The 21,460-nt window shown below is 37.5% G+C and overlaps 1 protein-coding gene across 1 annotated transcript; it reads right to left on the bottom strand.

Annotated features, from left to right (window-relative positions):
- Positions 1 to 82: 82 nt before the first annotated feature.
- On the bottom strand, positions 83 to 19,266 carry tubgcp2 (tubulin, gamma complex associated protein 2). The gene is made up of 18 exons (XM_038283503.1): positions 19,175 to 19,266; positions 18,661 to 18,821; positions 17,453 to 17,581; positions 17,120 to 17,287; positions 13,851 to 14,010; positions 13,564 to 13,771; positions 12,918 to 13,117; positions 12,569 to 12,758; positions 9,974 to 10,119; positions 9,724 to 9,904; positions 9,415 to 9,595; positions 8,553 to 8,725; positions 8,138 to 8,266; positions 4,950 to 5,070; positions 4,721 to 4,864; positions 2,820 to 2,936; positions 2,391 to 2,554; positions 83 to 379 (listed from the first exon to the last, which is right to left on the bottom strand). The coding sequence occupies exons 2-18, from the start codon at positions 18,808 to 18,810 to the stop codon at positions 304 to 306; spliced, it is 2,637 nt and encodes an 878-aa protein (XP_038139431.1). The 5' UTR covers positions 18,811 to 18,821; positions 19,175 to 19,266; the 3' UTR covers positions 83 to 303.
- Between the last annotated feature and the right edge of the window lie 2,194 nt (positions 19,267 to 21,460).

Raw genomic sequence — 21,460 nt, 5'->3', positions numbered from 1 at the left:
TTAGAAATATACTTACAATGTTTTATCTATGCTATGTTTGTTAAAGTTAGGATGGGGGCTCCTAAAGGAAAAAAATTATACATTTTTAAATCACAAGTATTGTTTTATTTCACTGCAAATACACATTTCCACTGTACAGAAAAAATAAGTTACAGAGTTATGTTTTCGAAGATTAAGCATTAAAGGACTCTGAACATTAAAACTACATTTCATACAGGAATATATATAAAAATATACACAAAGACATATCAGTTGTTTAAAAGCTGCATCTGTCTGGGTTATGTCGGCGCTTTGAGTGACACGCTATGCCGCCGCTTTCTGACTGCGCTCCACAGCCATCCTCTCCAGTCGCTCTGTGTAGAATCCATTAAAGTCCAGCCTGTGAAGACCAACACATAAATGAGGATTTGGTTTTTACTTAGAAACTGATGAGAAAGCAGTTACTACAACTTTACAAGGTGAACGTAAATCTACTAAAATTTACTGACTTACTCATCACTTTGTTAACACAAGCAAGAATAAAATATAAGTCAGAATAATATTAATTAAAAAAGTGAAATAAACCACTTAATTTCAGGATTTTTTATGTCAAGCGTGAGTTCAGATCATTGCATTATGTTACCATCGCAAGAGCCAAGGTGTTTTATTGGCACTCATGAGATGAAAGAAGCAAGTTTAATATTTTAGAACAGTTTCCATTAAAAAGAAAAACAAATTAATCCTGGTGTATATATCATATTTCCCCAGTGTTAGTATTTATTTATTTAAAGCTCTTCACACAATACATTTATAATTTCACTTTTGTGGTGGTTTTTTTTTGGCATTAGGTTGTTTACTATTATGGGTGCACACATTTAGTAAACACTGTTTGTTTGAATTACCTACTTTTCTTTGCTGAGTTTAAAGGACTGGCTGAGTGGACTGGTTGAAAGGCAAACCAGGAAGTGGGACATACCACCAGGCTGCTGGAAGCAGGGGACTGGATGTTAAGAGTCTGCTTCTCTCTCTCCACTAATGGCATAACTGTTAAAACATTTTTAGTGTTGCGTTGTTTTCTTTTGATAGTTGTGTTGTAGTCAAAAGGTGTTTGTTTGAATTAGTTATTTATGTTTATGCATTGTTTGTCCCTGTCTCATCTCCCACCCCTCCTCGTTTGAGTAGGCTAGCCTTTGTGTATAAATTCCCCTGTGTGTTCATTGTGTGAGGTCAGTTTTATTTCGGTTTGTTGTCCTGAGTTAGGTATGCCTTAATTGATTTCCTTTGGGAACATTTTGGTATATTTTTGAGATTTGATGCAAGTCCTTTTAGGAATAATTTTTTTGGGAAATAAATAGAAAATACGTTTTTATATGCCTTTGTCCTTGTGCCTTACTGGACGGACCACCACAGTGCGTTTAAAAGACCAGGCCCTACAGTGTTTTTTTCAATCACTCAATCAAAACACAGCTTCAACATAAAATTTGAGTATCACCACAATTGTTTACTATTTTCAATAAGATTTTTTTAATGTTTGAATTTTCAAAATATGGCTTTTAATGTTTGAATTTTCACTGTTTAGTTTTTTTTTTTTTTTTTTATCTAGGGCTGTCCCAAACAATATTGATACCAGACATCGGTCCCATATAAGGCAAAAAATGTATACCGAAATTTATCACTTTGCCTCTATCCTCTGCAATAAAGAAAACTTATATAAAATTTACGTCTATCTGATTTTGTTTAAAGGCTTATGTAACTCTTTGTTCTCATACCCGATGTTTAGTACTGTTCCTTATTTGAAAAAATATCATACGATCAAGACTTTCTAATCCACTATTTAAAAAGAGGCATTCAAAGTATGTATGGTTACTGCTGATATATTTTCGGTTAAACACCAGCATCGGTCAATTAGCAGAGTTGCAATATTATCGGAAATTAAAATGTTGTATCTGGACAACCCTAGTTTGACTTAATTTAATGTCAATGATATCCGTCACTGGTTTGCTTCACAGGTATTAAAAGCAGAGCAACTCGATGTTTTAATAAAAACAAAACAAAAAACAAGAGTTTTTATTGGGCCAGTACTAACTTTGTCTGGTGTGTCTGTTCTTTATCTAATCACCTTACCTTTTCTTTGGATTTATCATGGCTATGTGAGTTTAAATATTTAGTTTTATTCATGATATACTATATTTTTCTAATTCAATTCTCATATTGAATACGTATATTGAATAACTGTATGAAAAGATTTTTTATTAAATTAACTCCCTAGCAAGAATCTCACACAGATCATTTAAATGTCGTATAACGAGTACAGACCTACTGACCAGTGATTTAACAGAATGAACCCCAGGACAGACAGTTCCAATACTGAGAGGAGCTGGGAAGACCTTTAGTGATGCCGATAGGTTTACCTGTAGATGATGCTGATCATGCTGTGCTCGCAGTCATTGGTGCTGTAGATGCTCAGCTTGTCCAGCAGGTCAAGCAGCATCATGCTGAAATTACTGTCGAACTTTCCGATGGTGGCTTCGAAGCTGGCGTCTGATTGAAGGCTGTCCGTGTGTTCGGATAAAAACTGGAGGAAAACATAAATGTGACATTTAAGCGGAAGGATAGTTACTTATGATCTTCTACTTTAGAAACAGCTTTCAGTTAAAAATCCATCAAAATTACTTTTCTACATCTATACATTCAGAGAAAAAAAATCCCACTGAAATAGCTTCTACAGCTGAAATCTATAGGTTTTATTTGATACAACATAATAAATCTGAAAGGTCTCAATCCATAATTTTTAGCAGGTGGATGAGGGCAGAGGTTTTAGAAACACAATCTTCAAATACCTTTGTGTTCGCCCTCTTCTTCTCTGCCTCATCTGGCTGTTCGTTTGAAGCTGCAGTTCCATCCACCCTCCCCTGTTCATGGGAGAGGCGCTCCAACCGCATGCTCTGTGTAAACGTCTTTAAGAACAACCCAAAAAAAACAAAAAAACATTTTACTCGAGCACTATTATGGTGAGCGATGATTTTAGACACCATTCTAAAATCATCCCCTAAAATCAAACCTAAAAAACACCTCCTTATTTGCACATATATGAGAAACCTTTGTTATCAAGATCAGCGTTATAAAAACTTTTCATGTTGACTGTTAAAGGCTTTTGTTAAGGTGTGCATATCCTGACTCATCTTTCTACCATAAGACACCCCACCCTGTCAACAAGACCACTATCTTCACTCTGGTTGATTCAGAATACGTCAAACTGTAGCTTCTATCTCTTGCTCCTAGATCTTATCCCTTCACCTTTCGTGAGCCCAACAGAACTTTATCCAGGGTCCCAAAATATTAGTCTGGAAAGAACCAATCAGATAACTATGGATGTGATGAAAATAATATAATAATAATAATAAAAAGCACTCAAACGTTCAAAACGTTCAATCGTTGAAAGCTTTTTCAGGACAAAATACAGGCCATCATTTAAACATCACCCTGTTAAAGCCGCCTGCCTCTACTTTGATTGGCCCTGTAGGTTTCAGAATAGAGATTTCATTATGTGGCCGAAACGTGCATGGAAGGTGCTGGTTAAACTAGGAATACAGCCTTAAAAGAACGAAGTTTACAAACTAATATTCAAGCTGGGAGTACGGAGGTGGCAGCATCATCATGTGTGGCCTTTATGTAAAAACACTAAGGCAATATCTAAAGACATTTGCCATGATATTAAAAACAGAGAAGAAATTAGTCTTTTAAATGGAAAAAAATATATTATAATAATTAGGGGTGTGGAAAAAAATCATTTTGGCAATATATCGCGATTTTTGGCTGCCTGATATGATATCGATCTTTTAGTTCCTAGTATCGATTTTTTTTAAAGGAAACATTTTTTACCTAAAAGTGAGGGAAAATGGGCTACCTTTGTTCCGCCACAGCATATTATTTATAGTTCAGGCGTTCACAGTGGAAGACATGGACTCACTTAAACCCCAAACAACATGGATACCAAAATAACTCAACCATCAATATCATCTGATGAACATATACAAAGGTTGCCTTTTTATCTATGCATTTAATTTTGATAGCAGGAAAAAAATCGCAATATATGGTTATAATGCAATAAAGTGATACTATCGTATCGTGACCCGAGTATCGTGACAAGCATCGTATCGCAACACCCATGCCAATACTCACCCCTAATAATAATACTGCAGATTAGGAGCCAAGTGGTTTAAGGAAAATACAGAGACAGGGATCAGGAGTCTCAGTCCCATTGAAAAACAGTTTCAAAGGTACGTTTGTTGGCAAGGTAGCCTATACAAAAACTTCATTACACTAGTTCTGTAGGAGGGGGAATGGCCAAAACCTCAAGGAATCAAAAATATTTAATTTAAGTCATACGGTTTAAAAGATAATATGACCAAATCTATGGCACATATGCAAACTTTTTAATTTGGAAAAAGTAAAAACACCTCCAAACAAATTTCCTTATGAGTGAAATAAATGTCCTTATTCTTATTGACCTATAACAGAAAACGTTCAGAGAAAAAGGATCATATGGCGACTATAAATACGCCATCATGTGTATAGCTCCTGTCAGAGCAGGAAACAGTCACATCCTGTGGATAAAGACCCAGTTTTCCTTTTAATTTACTCAATTTTTGCTTTCTGCTTTCTTTATATACTGACGTCAGCTGATCAAAACCAAGTTATATGTATATTTTTTGTTTTTTTGCTTGTTTTTTTAACAAACCTGCATGCAGTTTGTAAACATGACGCAGACGGACATGAGCTTAGAGAAGATCCTGAGCAGCTCGGGGTTAGTCAGCATGCAGTCCTTCAGACAGTTATCCAGGAAGCTGGTGTGATGGTGGAGGACGTCGTCTATGTTTGAAGCCTGATGAATGAGAGCATACATCCAGTGAACAAAAACACATTTAACACACATTGTTTATCTGAATCGTTTTGCTTTTTTCACTCACCGTTTTCAGGTTGTTCTCCATGATATGCCAGGTCGGCTCCATCACTTCGAACATCATGTAGTACTGGATGTTCTGCACAAAGTTGAGCATCCGCTGGCGAAGGGCGAAGGCAGCTGCAAACCTGCACAAAGATCAGGATTAAATCAAACACCAACAGCAGATTTCACGGTAGACACATTAAACAGGGGTTGACGTTAAGGCAAGTGACTTTCACATTTCATTTGCCCAGAAACAATTTTTACTTGACCAGTATAATGTTTGATAAATATAGTTCCTAATATTCATTTTTATATATATATATACACTCACCGGCCATTTTATTAGGTACACCTGTCCAACTGCTCGTTAACACTTAATTTCTAAGCAGCCAATCACATGGCGGCAACTCAGTGCATTTAGGCATGTAGACATGGTCAAGACAATCTCCTGCAGTTCAAACCGAGCATCAGTATGGGGAAGAAAGGTGATTTGAGTGACTTTGAACGTGGCATGATTGTTGGTGCCAGAAGGGCTGGTCTGAGTATTTCATAAACTTCTGATCTACTGGGATTTTCACGCACAACCATCTCTAGGGTTTACTGAGAATGGTCCGAAAAAGAAAAAACATCCAGTGAGCGGCAGTTCTGTGGGCGGAAATGCCTTGTTGATGCCAGAGGTCAGAGGAGAATGGCCAGACTGGTTCGAGCTGATAGAAGGGCAACAGTGACTCAAATATCCACCCGTTACAACCAAGGTGGGCAGAAGAGCATCTCTGAACGCACAGTACGTCGAACTTTGAGGCAGATGGGCTACAGCAGCAGAAGACCACACCGGGTGCCACTCCTTTCAGCTAAGAACAGGAAACTGAGGCTACAATTTGCACAAGCTCATCGAAATTGGACAATAGAAGATTGGAAAAACGTTGCCTGGTCTGATGAGTCTCGATTTCTGCTGCGACATTCGGATGGTAGGGTCAGAATTTGGCGTCTACAACATGAAAGCATGGATCCATCCTGCCTTGTATCAACGGTTCAGGCTGGTGGTGGTGGTGTCATGGTGTGGGGAATATTTTCTTGGCACTCTTTGGGCCCCTTGGTACCAATTGAGCATCGTTGCAATGCCACAGCCTACCTGAGCCTACCTTGCTGACCATGTCCATCCCCTTATGACCACAATGTACCCAACTTCTGATGGCTACTTTCAGCAGGATAATGTGCCATGTCATAAAGCTGGAATCATCTCAGACTGGTTTCTTGAACATGTCAATGAGTTCACTGTACTCAAATGGCCTCCACAGTCACCAGATCTCAATCCAATAGAGCATCTTTGGGATGTGGTGGAACGGGAGATTCGCATCATGGTTGTGCAGCCGACAAATCTGCGGGAACTGTGTGATGCCATCATGTCAATATGGACCAAACTCCCTGAGGAATGCTTCCAGCACCTTGTTGAATCTATGCCACGAAGAATTGAGGCAGTTCTGAAGGCAAAAGGGGGTCAAACCCTTTACTAGCATGGGGTACCTAATAAAGTGGCCGGTGAGTGTATATATATATATATATATATATATATATATATATATATATATATATATATATATATATATATATATATATATATATATATATATATATATCAATGAAACATGTTTGTTTTTTAAATGTTTTTTTGTAATTCAGTAAGTTTCCAGGTTCCTGGTGTGTATATGCATGCGTCAGATAATGAACTCAAGCCTACATTACCGTGTTAACATGCTTTTCAATCCTTCCTGCAAATTCTTTTCAAACTAAACGTTGCCTTAAACTGTTGTGTGCTTGGAAAAATATAAATTGTAAGGTTAAAAATCAAAAAAAAAACTTGAGAGGTTAAAACTTACACTACTACTACTCACCAATGTAACATGTTTAGCTCTATATCATTTAAATGCACCACTCCAATGTCTAATGTAATGAAAACATTTTTATGTATGACCGCTGTACAGAAGACTGCCATATGATAGAAATATTTACACTGTGCGCATACAATTATTATTATTATTTTCCTAATCCCTGACTGATCATTTTTAATCTAGCGTGTATTATGGCGTTGATTAAATTCATCATCCAGCTGCTGCTCTGCAGAATTCTCTCCCCAAGGAGAGAAAAATCACGCGAGAATGTGTACAAAACAACAAAAATGGCGTTGGCAAAGCTTGTGGGTCATTTTCAGCGAATGTTGGTGATTTTAAAGTAATTTTGAGTGATAAATAATTTTTTTTTGCAATCATTGCACAGCGGGCAAATGCAATGAAATTTGTACTCTCCCGACTATAAAAACTACTTGCCTCGGGCAATCGGGCGATGGTTGACATCGAGCCCTGTTAAAATTCAGCAGGTCTTCTAAAAGCAGAGTCAAGTTGATAAAAAATGAGCGTAGATGCCCAAATTTCAGCAAAGTACCATGATACACAAAATTTCACTGGAAAGAACCCTAAACGTCACCAGGATTAAAAGACCAATGTCTCATCACGACCTCCAAAAACGAATTCATGCTCTAATATTCAGCAGAGTCGATCCCTACGACAGTGTCTTCACAGGTCTGCGTAAAAAGTGGCTCAGACAGCTGCAGCTGATCCAGAATGCTGCTACCAGCATCCTCACTAAAAAGAGAGTAAAGCACATCACCCCAATTCTAAAGTCCTTTGACTGACTCCCTGTATCTCAAAGAATATACTTTAAAATAGCTTTATTAGACTATGAATCACTGAAGGGCTTAATACCGAAACACATTACAGACTTGCTGTCACAGTCGATCAACCACCCAGACCTCACGATGGCTCTAGTCTACTATAAATACTCAGAACCAAAAATGGAGAAGCAGTGTTTAGTTCTGAATTAAAACTCCCAGAAAACTCTTAGATTGCACCGACAAATGTCACTCTTAAATTCCTCTTTAAAACAACTAAGAGTCAGTTTTCATTCAAAATTTAATTAAATCTTTAAATAATTTATTCATTTTTAAATCATCTTACCATTTTAATGAACTTTTATCCTCTTTAATTATTCTATTCTATTATTTTATCACCTTTATGCTGCTCCAATGTACTTCTGTGTCTGTTTTGCTATCATGTTTTTCATGCAGAGCATTTTGAACCGTCTTTAAAATGTTCTTCATAAATAAACCTGCCTTGTACCTCAGCTTAAACTTTAGAAAAGGGGTCATAGACTCACCACTTAGCAGAGGGCAAAGCGTACAGCTTGAAGTCTTTGTTGCTGATCCAGACGTTGCACAACAGCCGCTCCACGTGTTTGCAGAAAAACATGTGCCTGAAAAGCATCTGGTACCTGGTCAGAGCTTTCCTAGAGAACGCAGAAGGAAAATATTACTGCTTTGCCCCCCAGTTCTGAAAATCGGATATTCTCTTTTCGTTTAATGCAACAAGCAAAATAGTAAAATATTGATCTAGTAACACATCAACCAACAATAATCTTGTTTCTTTCAAGTTTTTCAACCATGTAAATTGTGAACATTTCCAGAAGTCATGGAGCTGGAGGTAGAATCTGCAGTTTATTAAGCCTTTCATCAATATATGTGAACCAGACTGAAATAAAAAAAACAAAAAAACAGATGTTGATTTAATGGTACCTGTTGATGATGAGAGAGAGCGGCCACTTGACGATGTAATCAAAGGAGAAGGCCTCCAGTCCGTTGAGGGCTGCGTCTGTGGGCTCCGCGTTAATGATGGCCTTCTCCTGTTTGGTCTCGATGGCGAGCACACGCAGCAGCTGAGTGATCACATCATGAGGCATCAAGTCGATCTGAAGACAAAGGAGGTGGAAATAAAAAATGAAAAAAAGGGAGGGCAATCTGTTAAGCTTGGAAACACTTTGGGGGGTTTGGTGCTTTTTTATCATTTTCAGGGGATTTTTTTTTTTTCCTTTTTGTCCTGTTTTCTGTCAGGTTCCAAATACACTTTCATTCTATTTTCAATAAAAACTAACAAAGCCTTTAGAAAATTACTCAAGAAAAAAACTTGATAAAAAAAACTGTCCAAGCAACTTGTTCAATTACCACTACCAGTAAGGTAATAAAAGCAACATCAAATAAATTTCAAAGAGCCATACTTTTCCACATTTCCACCAGTTTTAAAAATTTTAATCTGATTTTTTTTTTTCTTAAGACATTGCTTCAAAGAATCTACAACAGCACTTAAAAAAAAAAACAAAAAAAACAACAACTGCCAGCTGCCTATTTCTTACACCTATACAGAAATTAAAAAAATCAAAAATGAAATTCCAGAGTTTTCCAAGCTGGGAAGAAACAAAGTTGTTGAGGTTTTCCCAATTTAACAGAACGTTTTCTTTCTGGATTTTTTGTTTTTATGAATGTTCTCCCCCCACTTTTCTACCCGACATATTTCATTTAAACCAATCGATGTTTTCACTCCTATGAAGACCTAAACCTGATGGTACAGTTGGACTGAAGGAGAAGCAAAGATTTCTCCCACCTTCAGGTCGTCTTTGAAGGGGTCTGTGTTGGCCGTGCTCATTCTCAGAGCCAACTCCAAGAGAGCTTCAAGTCTGGGAGGAACAATGTCATCCACCGGCTTCTTTAGCTCCTCCTCTGTTAGGTCCATAAAGTGGACGAAGAAGTCTCCTTTGTCCATTAAAAAGTAGTGCTTGATTGACCTAGTGGGAATGGAATAGATACTTTAGCATTAAAATAGGTCCAGAAGCCAGATTGGTTTTATTCCAAGGCAAACATTTTCTCCATTTGTTTCTAATGACTGAAGCCTTCTTTTTTTTTTTTTTGTCACCTAAGACGTAAGACGAGCTCCTTCTCGTCCATAAGGAAGTCCAGCAGGACTTTGCTGGCGTAGTTGTAAGCTTTCTCTATCTGCTCCACGTAGGCCCGCTCCTTCAGCGTGTACAGCACCTCCTTCGCGTCCGGACACGTCACGTCTCGGCCGCACTCCCGCACCACGTTCAGGTACTTCCCTAGAAAATTAACAGTCGAACAAAAAGCGATGGTGGGTGGAGCTGTTTCTTTTTTGCCTCGTTAGTTACCTGTGCTCAGTATTTTGTCAGCCATTTTCTGCAGGAAAGAGGGGATCCGGTGCTGCACGATGGTGTATCTCTGATCCCAGTATTTGTCGTTGTAATCTTCCTGGATCTTCTCCTTCTGCAGTTCATGCTCCTCCACCATGAACTCACTGTGCAGAAGAAAGAAAACACATTCATTTCGCTTTTGCTCATATTAAACAAACAATGCATTTCACAGGAATTTTAGGAGACAGTCGAAAAAGTGGTTTTGCTTATAGCTGCAGTTACAGCTGCAAAAGTTAAAGGTTGTGTTTCCAAGAGGTTTTCCTATTTATACACTAAAATTCTGGATTCTTTGTATAAAAAAATAAAATAAAATAAAAAATAAATAAAACCATCAGGTTGTCTTACTTTTAATGCTGGGCAAGTTCACTCGTTATAATCACGTTAACTCATCAATCAATTAACACCGACAATTATTTTATCTCGTATTAACGCAGTTTTTATTATTTCTTTTATTACTGTAAAAGTCTGTTGCTCCCAGGCTTTTATTTGGTAAAACTAAAAGTACCGGAACCGGAAGTGCAGGAACTGAAAAAGAAAAGAAATTGGCGGATAAACAAACCAACAAACATGGAGAAGGGCACGGCACTTTTACACGGCCATTTTCATTTTAAAGTTCTTTCAGACGGCGCAGTCGACAGAAGCAAAGTTATTTGTAATCACTGCAAAGTTGAATTGTCTTATCACCGGAGTATTTCGAGTCTAAAATATCACCTAAATGCAAAACACACAGTTGATACCAGCAAATCCTTTAACGAAACAGACAGTGGCGCGAGGCTTCAGCAGATGCAGCGTGTGGGAGAAGTATAGATAAACAAAGGCAAGAGAAGCTAACAAATGCCATAGCAAAGTGGATCGCTACAGCCTGCAGGACGATTAGTATATTTACAGACTATTTCCCTGCACAGTAAATCCCAGCAGTAAACTTTTTTTTGTGCTTCACCTCACTTTAACAGGGACATTTGTTGACACATGTTTCTGGATGCATGCCTTGTTTTTAAAGTTTTAAATGGACTTGCTCCTCCTCCTCTAACAGATTTTATAAGCAAAAAAAAAACATTACTAGAATAAACACTAGAGCTTTAACCAGAGGAGACTGTAATGTTCAGTGGCGTAAGACCAAATTTGGCCAAATGGTTGCATCCATCAGAGGAGCACAGTTATGGAACACACTGCCAGCTCATGTTAGGGGATGTGTAACCTACATATGTTTTAAATTCTCCTTGAAACATTGGTTGAAATCTAACCGTACATGTGTTCACAGGTAAACTGATCTGTTTCCATGGGCCTGTTAACCTCATTTTATTGTTAACCTAATTTTATTGTGATTTTATGTTATTGGCATCTTATCTGTTTGTGTCCACTCTGTTCTCTCCTGTAGCGTCTTGTTTAATGTTCACTGTTTTTACCTACCTTAGGACAGCGGATGCAAATTAGCTGTTGTGCTAATTCTGGCATATTTACATTGATGCTTTATGCTGACATGTTGATGAATGTGCATCGTCCTAATTCAAATAAATAAAATAAATAAATAAAAATTTGGTACTAGACTGGTTATGCTGCTCCCTGATAAAAAAAAAAAATGTCCGCTGTTACCTCAGAAATTGCCTGTTTTAATGTTATGATTGTGACTCAGGATTTTGTGGGCAGTTTTTTTTTTATTCATTATTATTATTATTATTTTTTTTGCATATAAAAATGTGATTAATCACAATTAAGGGGAAAATCATGAGATTAATCGCGATTAAAACTTTTAATCGTTGACCAGCCCTACTTATTTTAGATCCAACCATAGATTTTTTTGTGAAGTTCAGTCGGGACTTTGACTAGGACATTCTAACATGTGAATCATTCTATCATAAGAATCTAATCAAAAATCTAACTTTCAACAATCAGTTGATTCGTGAAGGATTCTCCCATCTGAACTCAGGGTTCTCACCACTGTATGTCATTGTAACAGGTTGTTACGCTAAGAAAAAAAAAAAAAAAAAAAAGTCCCAGTAACGATGAAATTCAGGACGATACATCATAATTTTTATAAACTTAAAGGAATTTTTGATTCATATCTGAGCTTCTTCCTCCTTCTTTCAGAAAAGATGTTGGTTATGTGGAATATTTTAGAATTGCAAAGGAATTATGCAGATACCGTGAGTTTTAATGAGCGCAGCCCTCCTGAAACTGTGTTTTTATACACTTTTACCTCTTTAATTGCAGACACAAGGGAAGCCAAACAAAAATGTGAAGCCATTAAAAACAAAAAAAATTACTTCCAGTACACAAGGCTTCTGGTTGATTGGATTTTATTTATTTTTGTTAAAATTTTTCTTAATTTGGAGGAAAATTAAACCACTCAAATTTTATGCAGTAATTAATATTGGTAAATCCCATCAAATTTCCGATTAATTTAATGGAGGTTGGTCATTGTAATAAGATAAGACTCATTAAATTAACTCTGTTTTTTTAAGCACTGTAGGAGTAGCTGATTAATTAACATTTTATACTGAAACTTAAGTTAAAAGAAAAAAGAAAAACATTTCTGGATCCATCTGTGCGAACCTGTACGGATCATTGATGATTCCTCTGTAGATCCACTTCTCCAGTACTTCAAAGTATGGAACGCTGGCTGCTTTGGTGAGGTAAAGACACAGCTCCTGGGCCTGGCTGTCACCTGTGTAGTTAAAGGTCCGGTCATGAAGAAGACTCAGTGTTGCTCCTCCCATACACTCTCCTTTGTCCAATGAGGAAGCTGCAACCATGATGGGACCATATCTGACATTAAAGATCCACCCAGTAGCTGTCGATCGCTTTATTAACATTCCTGCCTTTTATTAAAAGTCAGGTATGTCAAAGCTAAGGTGTAGCTTGTTTTTAGAAAATCTCTCAGAGGTACCATGCAGCCTCCTACCGATAGATGCTAGTATCTCCATGGTCCTCATGGTGGGCTGGATGTAGAACCAAAGTTTCTGCAGCGACAGAAGGCCCTGCCGCTGGAGGTGCTCCAGCTGAGTGATGAGGATGAGATACTCCTTCATGAGTGTCCTCATCGCTGCCGTCAGAGCGTGGTTCACCTGGCCGTACTCAAAGGAAGACTTCTCCTCAATGAAACTGGGAAAAAAATCGGTTTAAAAGATCACCATCATTCCCAGAAAAAAACTTCTTCAGACAGAAAAAGTATATATTATACTGATATATTATTGTCAAAGTTACACCAGAGTGAGGATTTTATCAATTATATCTGGTAATATTTTTCTAAACTTGCTGATTTCTGCTTGAAATGTGATATAACAAATACTAAAGTTAACTCATGATATTTAAGATTTTAAACACTATGCATGGGTTTTTATGAATGAAGAAGGAACAAAAAGCCGTATAAAACGATCTTAAAAAGGAATATTTGGAGGAGAGGATAACTGTGATTTTGCCTGTTCAAAATGACCTATATCTGTTTTTTTATTCTTCATCACAAAGCCGTAGATTTCAAGCTTCCATTTCCGTTCACTTTGATAATAATGTTTGTAATGAAAGCCAGAAGTTCTGTTTCTTCTCTTTACCGTGTTACAGTGGAGTAATATGATGCGACTGGTAATATTCGGTTAACCAGCTCTTTGATGGACATGTCCAGAGTTGCATCCACTATAAAAGAGCGGTTCTGTCTCCCCAGGACTGGCTGAGCGGTGATGTCTCGTCCGTCTATTCCACCCAGGACAAACAGCAGGTCCTCAACCGCAAACTGTTCCTGAGAGGGGAGCGGCATCGTTCCTGACAACACACACGCACAGATTAGCCCAGTAACGCAAAAAGCAGCAGACAGAAGTGTGGCGGTCCACTCGGTGCATACCAATGGGGACGGCTGGATCTCCTGTAGGAGCAGGACCGGGGATGAAGTCTCCGATGAGTGCTGGACGGTCGTAGACCCAGTTAGGAAAAACAGGGTTGGGCTGGGTGGGGTTCTTCTTGTTTTGTTTGTCTCTCAGCATTTTCCGGGTGACCTCAGCAGGCTATGCTCATAAAAAAATGACTAATATGAACTTTAAGGTAATAAATATTACAGCAATCATGGGTGAATGGCTACAGCTTCATGTAAAATGGACTTAAAGGAATAGTATACCCAAAATATGATTAGCCTTCATTTTCTACTCACCCCCATGCTGAACAACACTCTGGAGTACTTTTTTGATATCTCAAATGCATCTGGAGATCTGGGAGGATTCTTGCTGTCTGCTGACATTCAAATAATGGAGGTCTATGGCGCCCGAGGCAGAAAGGTCCATAAAAGTCCACAAAAACGTGTCAATATTCCTCCATACTGCTCGTCCAATGTATTCCAAGTGTCCTGAGTGGGTAGCATCCAGAATTTACTCGAAACAAAGTCATTTAGAATGTTTTTAGAGCATAAACAGTAGTTTATAGGATTTCCTAAAAGCACGTTCACGAGTCTACGGAAACGCTTGCATTATCGGCAGAGCAGACGCTGAATGCGTAGAAGAAGAAATGTGCTGTTTACCTGTGCAAAGAAAGAAACAACGAAAGAAAAATGTCTGAGGACTTCAGTGTTGAGGAAGAGCATGAGTTCTTTGCCGAGCTGAATGCGCACTTTCATCTGGTTTGGTCTGCCGCGGTTTCCGTAGCGTCGTGAACGCGCTTTTAGGAAATCCTATACACTACTGTTTATGCTCTAAAAACATTCTAAATTACTTAGTTTCGAGTAAATTATGGACGCTACCCACTCAGGACACTTGGAATACATTGGACGAGCAGTATGGAGGAATATTGACACGTTTTTTGTGGACTTTTATGGACCTTTCTGCCTCGGGCGCCATAGACCTCCATTATTTGAATGTCAGCAGACAGCAAGAAGCCTCCCAGATCTCCAGATGCATTTGAGATATCAAAAAAGTACTCCAGAGTGTTGTTCAGCATGGGGGTGAGTAGAAAATGAAGGCTAATCATGTTTTGGGTGTACTATTCCTTTAACATAAAAGCAGAGCTGTAAAAACACATGAAAATATATCATTGCATTTTCATCCTGCATAAATACCACTAAGGACTACAACAACTGGCTGCAAATGCTCTAAATGCCCTAATTTCAGTCTGATCACATCACATCTGATCACATCTGATCAGGAAGGTTCAATAGGGAAACAGTATCTACCCCCTTTAGTGTCAGAAACTGTATAAGGGAATATGGGATTTTATCTCTAGTTTTATTTAATATATGTGCTGATTGTCTGCTCAACTGAGAGCCTGCAATGCTCCATGTATGATAGGTGAACATTAATAAACCAACTTATGGATGTTGATGACCTGGTGGGCTTCAGTCCAAGTGGTGCTGGTTTACAGTGTGCAGCAAGATATGAATTATGTAAATTAGTAAAAAGGTGCTGTTTTGATTTCTAGAACAAGCAGGATAAACATAATTTTTCTGTGTTTAAATTGTTCAACAATCTCCTTGAGGTTTCCAATAAGGTTAAAACCTTGGTCATTTTATTACCGATCAAATGAGTGATGATGATGATATGTACAGGCAAAGGTGTTAGATGTATAAGCGGGCTAACATCACTGCAGGAAGATATAGCTGAGTTCTGAGTTCAGGTAAAAGTTGATTTGTTTAAAGTCTATTGCAAGACAATATATTCTGCCCCCTTGTGGTTATTTTACAAACAACATAGCATTCAAACACTGCATGTTGCACTCAGTGATGTAATGAGAATCTTCTGTGGGATGCCCAGTGAGAGGGTGGGGGGTGTCACACTTTGCTGCTGTGAGTATTTTAAGGTACTTTTAAGACTGTTAATGTTTACTTTTAGCAAATTACTGGATGATTTTTGCAGTATGGTAGTAACAGTATAATTTTAATGAGAAGCTCTCGTTATTCATCAAGTCTGATGAGGCACGGGGTGAGCGAGTCTGTGTATGCATTGATCTATATAGGACGTTTTATCAAATGTTTTATGTATCTAATTATCTGTATTTTATTATGGATGCTAAAATCTGCAATTAAATATTTATAATAATGTAGAGTGTAGGTCTTCAACAGGGGGTCTGCCGGCCTAGGGGGTCCACAGGGGTACTGCATGGGGGTCACAACATTTTTGGTAGATTTTTTTATACCACCGCCTGCAAATATTTCCACTACATGAAATTTCTTTAAATACTAATCATCATGAATTCAACACATTGTAGTAAACAGATAAAATCATCAATGCAAACATTCAGAGACACACAGGAGCTCTTTCAAGCTGGGAACCGTTTCATTCACAACACCTGTCCCATCAACCAGGAATCAGAAATACTTAAACAATCCCAGGGATATATATATATATATAATTATGGGGTTCCTGCTCCATCTCGCTATCAGTTTGGGGGTCCTTGGCCTGGAAAACTTTGAAGACCCCTGATCTACAGGATTTTGGGCTTGATCAAATATAATCAAAAGTTATTTGTCTAACGTCAGGAAGTTAAAACTACAGAACTAAGACTCAGGCCCATTTTCAAGGCCAATGAGGTGTTTAGAACTAAAGTCAGATAAAGCACAGAGATCTATGAAGCCTTTTAAAATCAAACTATTTTCTGACATGTTTGCCTTTTATTTAGGCTGAAAGAGAGAGGGAGAGAGATGGACTACAGGCATCAGGAGAGCTGGACATAAATGCTAAAGTTAGAAAAGTCAGTAGCTGCTAGAAAGTCTTTGACAGTAAGAATATTTTTTCCTTTGCTGCCTTTACATTTTGAATTGTGTTGTTACTCCCAATGAAAGGTTAATATGAAAGAGAAATAGTCAGAGCTGATTTCTAATCTCAGGAGTTTTGTGCCTCCATTATAATTTTATTTTTAGGACCTAAAACATCAGATGATAAAGGAACAGCACTGAATAAATGAGCAGCTGCTGATTATTCACACATGGATTAGTAATCAGACATTTCTTCACACCTCATAGGAAATAAAGCTTTCTTTTCCTGACTTCACACATCTCTCTGTTTCCTTCAACTTGTGTTTTAAACACCTGGCAGTAAAAAATAAACTAGCTTTGACAAAGAAAAGGATTATTTTTTTTAACTTCCAACCAACTAACGTAGATGTGAAATAGATTCTTTTTTTCAAACTCACCAAAGGGGCGTTGGAGCTGGCCGTCACGTTGCCTAGCTTCTTCCTCAGTTCATCCAGCTCCTGCATGGACATCTTTGTGCTGGTTTGAGGCAGAGAGTAAGTGGTAGCAGTGGTCGAGTTTAAAGACTCTGACCTTTCTTTGGCGTTCTGTTGCAGAAATTGAAGCATCTAGACAAACGTATATCACAGCAAGCGAAGAGAAAATTAGAAATCAGGCAAATCAGATGGAGACGTTAAAGAACAGAAATGGCAAAACTGAAAATGAAACACAAAACAAATGCTTTATTTAAAATAAATAAATGAATAAAAATGTTTTGTGTTTTCATGCGTTACCTCTTTATCCTCGCTGAGTTTAGAGAGCAGATACAACAGAGGGTCAAGATGACGAACATTTTTGGATTTTATCTCCTCGTATTTCCTTAAGAAATCTTCAGGTGTTTTTGAGAACTCTGCTAACTTCACCTGGAAATGATACAAAAAAAAATCTTTAGAAATAAGAAAGGAAAAACATTTAAACATTAGTGAAACCACATACTCCACAGCCATATAGGTAAAAAAAACATTCTGACAACTCTATTGAGGACAATGGGCAGCATTTCAAACAGCAAAGGGGATGAAATGAGCTTAAATAGTTTGAGAAGCGTTAGTCGCTAACGCTAGCATTTCCATAGACATTAGCAAAACATGATAAACTACAGGACAATAGAAAACAGATCTTAAATATATCACCATAATAACACATTTAATTTAAGGCACCTTTCAGGACACCCAAGGACAATGAAATTACATATAATAATATTAAATATATTATGTATAATTGACTGTGTATATTAAATATACACTCTCAATTTAAAAGAGAAACAGTTAATCTTGGAAAGAAAGAAAAATTGGTTCCTACCAGGAGGATCTGTTTTTTTTTTTTAGTTTTTACAGCTTTGTGTTTTGTTGCGATTAAGCTTCAGGATGTTAAAGGGGGAACCAGGACTTTATTTCAGCAAGGCAGGAGGTGAGGGATGTTGGACGGAGTTTGGAGTTAGTATTACCAGATAAATAGAGCTGGGTGTCATGCACATAACAATGAAATTGATACTGAATTTCCGAAAGATGTTACCAAATAGCAGAAGGTAGATGATAAAAAGTAGGGGCCCCAGGACAGAACCCTGAGGCTGAAAGGGGATGGATCTGAGTAGATGGACTTAATTTGGATGAAACGATAACGGTCAGAGAGGAAGGAATGGAACCAGTGGAGGGGTGCATGACTGAAGGTAGTCTATTGAGAAAGATGGAGTGCGGAACTGCGTCATGCTCAGGTCCAGAAGGATAAGAATAGAAATGAGATCTGTGTCGGTTGCCATCAGAAGGTTGTTTGTGATTTTTAGTAGAGTAGTTTCGGTACTGTGGCTTCTGTGTTATTTTTATGTTTATACAATGCTCTTTTATTTTATTTTAAAATATCCTCAATTAACTGATATACACAGCTATATATAATTAGATAGAAGAAAACTATAAAGGTGTTTGTTTCTCCTCTGGGTTTAACCTACCTTTGCACTGTGAGCAGAGACTGTGGTGGTGACATAGGGAGTCCTGTGCTTCTGCAGCAGGTCAATGTATCCCTCCGCCCCGTCGCCTCCTCTGATCTGCAGCAGACTGAGCAGCTCGTTCACGTCGTGGTGGATCCTAAACTCACTCATGATTGCTGTAGCTGTTGACAGAAGGGGCTTTTATTACTTTCAAAGAGAAAGGATGGAATGGGATAGCTAAGCTTCAGATAAACAACCATGCAGCTGCAACACAACAGCACGACAACCTTATTCTAATATATATCTGAAATACAAGCCATTATAAACGCTGTTACTTCACATTATTAATGATGCACTGCTACAATTTACGTTTTCTGATGCTAAAAAGCTAACTAGCATGTCAGTTGAGGATGCTAAAGTGTTGGTAGCTCATCCATATAGTCCATAAAACAATGTATAGATAGACACAAAAAGCATTCCTTACTTTTTCTAAACCAGCAAATCTAAAAACAAAATACTTTAATCAGTATGGCACCTGTTGGTGGAATTAAATAATAGGATTTTAACAGCAGAGCTACCAAACGCGCCCACCACCACTCAAATTCTCCTTCGTTTGAAAACAGTAGCGGCAGAAAATCAACACTGACCTCTAGAGGCTAAACAGACGAATTACACCATTGCGCTTCCTTTCCTTGTCTTCTCAAATTCTACAAACAAACGAAAATCAGATTATAACACATATATATATATATATATATATATATATATATATATATATATATATATATATATATATATATATATATATATATATATATATATATAATGTTTTGTTTTCTTTTGTTTTAAATAGGCATACCCACTGTTATAGACTAGTGACCTCTTTAAAGTGTATACCATCCGTGGCCTGATAATCTTTGACAAGGGATGTGTCAGGATAATTATCATTGAAAATGTGTGAGTTTATTACACCTTGGTATTGACTGCCTGTTGCATGTAAGAACTGACTTTTAATCTGATAAGAACAGTTCATCTGTCTGGATATACAGTTATAATCTTAATTTTGTACGTGGCAAAGATTTGGAAATTGAATGAGAGCGCTGTCCTTTAGCTAGGAACGATGTGTAATATTTTGATAAGGCTGGAGCCAAGGATGACTAATCATCTACTAATGTGTATGATGTAAAATAAGATGATGTGGCAGACTGGAGATGTATAAAAATCACTTTTTAACTATTAATAGGGGGCCACTTCCTGGGAGGTGAGCCTGGAGGTGAGCAGCGGACATTCTGTACATTCTAAGCAATTTCTCTGATTTGAGTAAGATTACAATTTATATCAGAATCTGTTGTCATGTCTCCTGCTTATTTAATACATATAAGTTATGAATTTTTATTTAAAGAGTTTGTCCCAAGTGATTTCTTTTCAGGGAAAAGAAGCGGAGAGATAGAGCTTCAAGGTGCAAAAACAGAGTCTATCTTTAACAGATGAATAGATAGAGACTAACTTTGAAAATGTAAAATGGCAATTACTTGTATCAATGAATCATTTCTAGAACATTAACATAGTGAAAAAAAAGAAAATGTTGTAAGTACAATATCTGTAAGTTGTCAACAAAAAGTTTATCAGTTTAACATTACAAAAGCTTTTACTCAGTTAAAAGTTATATCTACAGTGCCTTTCAAGTACATTCAAGCCTTTTGAACTGTTTCACATTCGCTCATTACAACGACATCATATTTATATCTGTGTATCAATAACTGCTGGATAATGATTTTGTAGGCCAGAATAAAACTTTTATACCAAAACATTTTTCCATTTATGGAGGACAAGCTCTACCATATTTAAAAACAAATACAGAAATAAATAAATGCTCAATAAATAAACAAGCATACAATTAATTGCCCCCAAAAAGACAATAAACAAATGAAACAAATAAATCAATGCTATTCGAGAAGGTGGATGGACCCTCTAAAAAACAGCCCTTCTTCATTTGCAAAATATATCAGAAATGCATACAGAAATGTAAAAACGACATGCAGAAATAAATAGCATCAAAGAAATAAATAGGGTAACAAAAAATACAAAGGAAGAATTAAACAGACAAAAATATTATAACATGCACACAAATAAATACTTAAAAAATAAGTCATTATTAAATAAAGTTGAATATTATAAAGGACAATAAGTAAATAAGGCATTTATTACAAAGTCGAATAAACAAAGAAGCTAATTAAAGGAGATATATACATTTATGTCTCACTGTATAATTTAATTTCTACCTACATTTATTGGCAGTGTTGTGCCTGAACGCGTTCATTGAACGAAAGTTCATGAACTCGTTCATATTTTGGGCGAACGTGAACTGAACGTACTGCATTACTGCCTGGTGAACGTTATTGCGAACTCGTTCATTCTGGTGTCTGTGAACGGCACACTCTCTCAGTTCAGCTCCGTTCAATAGGTTGCCAGATTTCTATAGAGCCCTCCAGGCGAAACCCCGGCTAAATCAAACCGTAAACAGGCCTTAATATGTAGCGGGAAAAACACCCAATCTGGCAACAGCAGCTACCAGCGTCGTAGCCTACAGCCGCGTGCGTCATCAAAACAAAATGCGGCGTGGAATCCATAGCAGCATGGAGGCTACCGTGGAGGCGACAAAGCAGCAGTATGATCACTTAGAACAGTTTTATGACCAGGTGGCCCGCCGGCTTTCAGTAAAAAAATCCGCACTTCAGTAACCTTAAATTCCTACCTCAGTCTGGTCCCTCAGTTTGTTAGTAAAATCTTCTTGAGCGGAGGTCTTCAACAGGGGATCCGC

Source organism: Cyprinodon tularosa, unplaced genomic scaffold (genome assembly GCF_016077235.1).
Source record: "Cyprinodon tularosa strain WSP-4 unplaced genomic scaffold, ASM1607723v1 ctg194, whole genome shotgun sequence".
NCBI classification, from domain to species: Eukaryota; Metazoa; Chordata; class Actinopteri; order Cyprinodontiformes; family Cyprinodontidae; genus Cyprinodon; species Cyprinodon tularosa.
This window is presented reverse-complemented; position numbering and strand designations above follow the sequence as displayed.

Bases quoted from the DNA above. Each gene is read 5' to 3' on its own strand.
- tubgcp2 (XM_038283503.1), bottom strand. From the start codon at position 18,810: ATGAGTGAGTTTAGGATCCACCACGACGTGAACGAGCTGCTCAGTCTG. The intron at 12,759-12,917 runs GTAGGAGGCTGC...TCATGGTTGCAG, and splicing joins GGAGATACTAGCATCTATCG to CTTCCTCATTGGACAAAGGA. The intron at 8,726-9,414 runs GTGGGAGAAATC...CTTTGTCTTCAG, and splicing joins CCTTCAAAGACGACCTGAAG to ATCGACTTGATGCCTCATGA.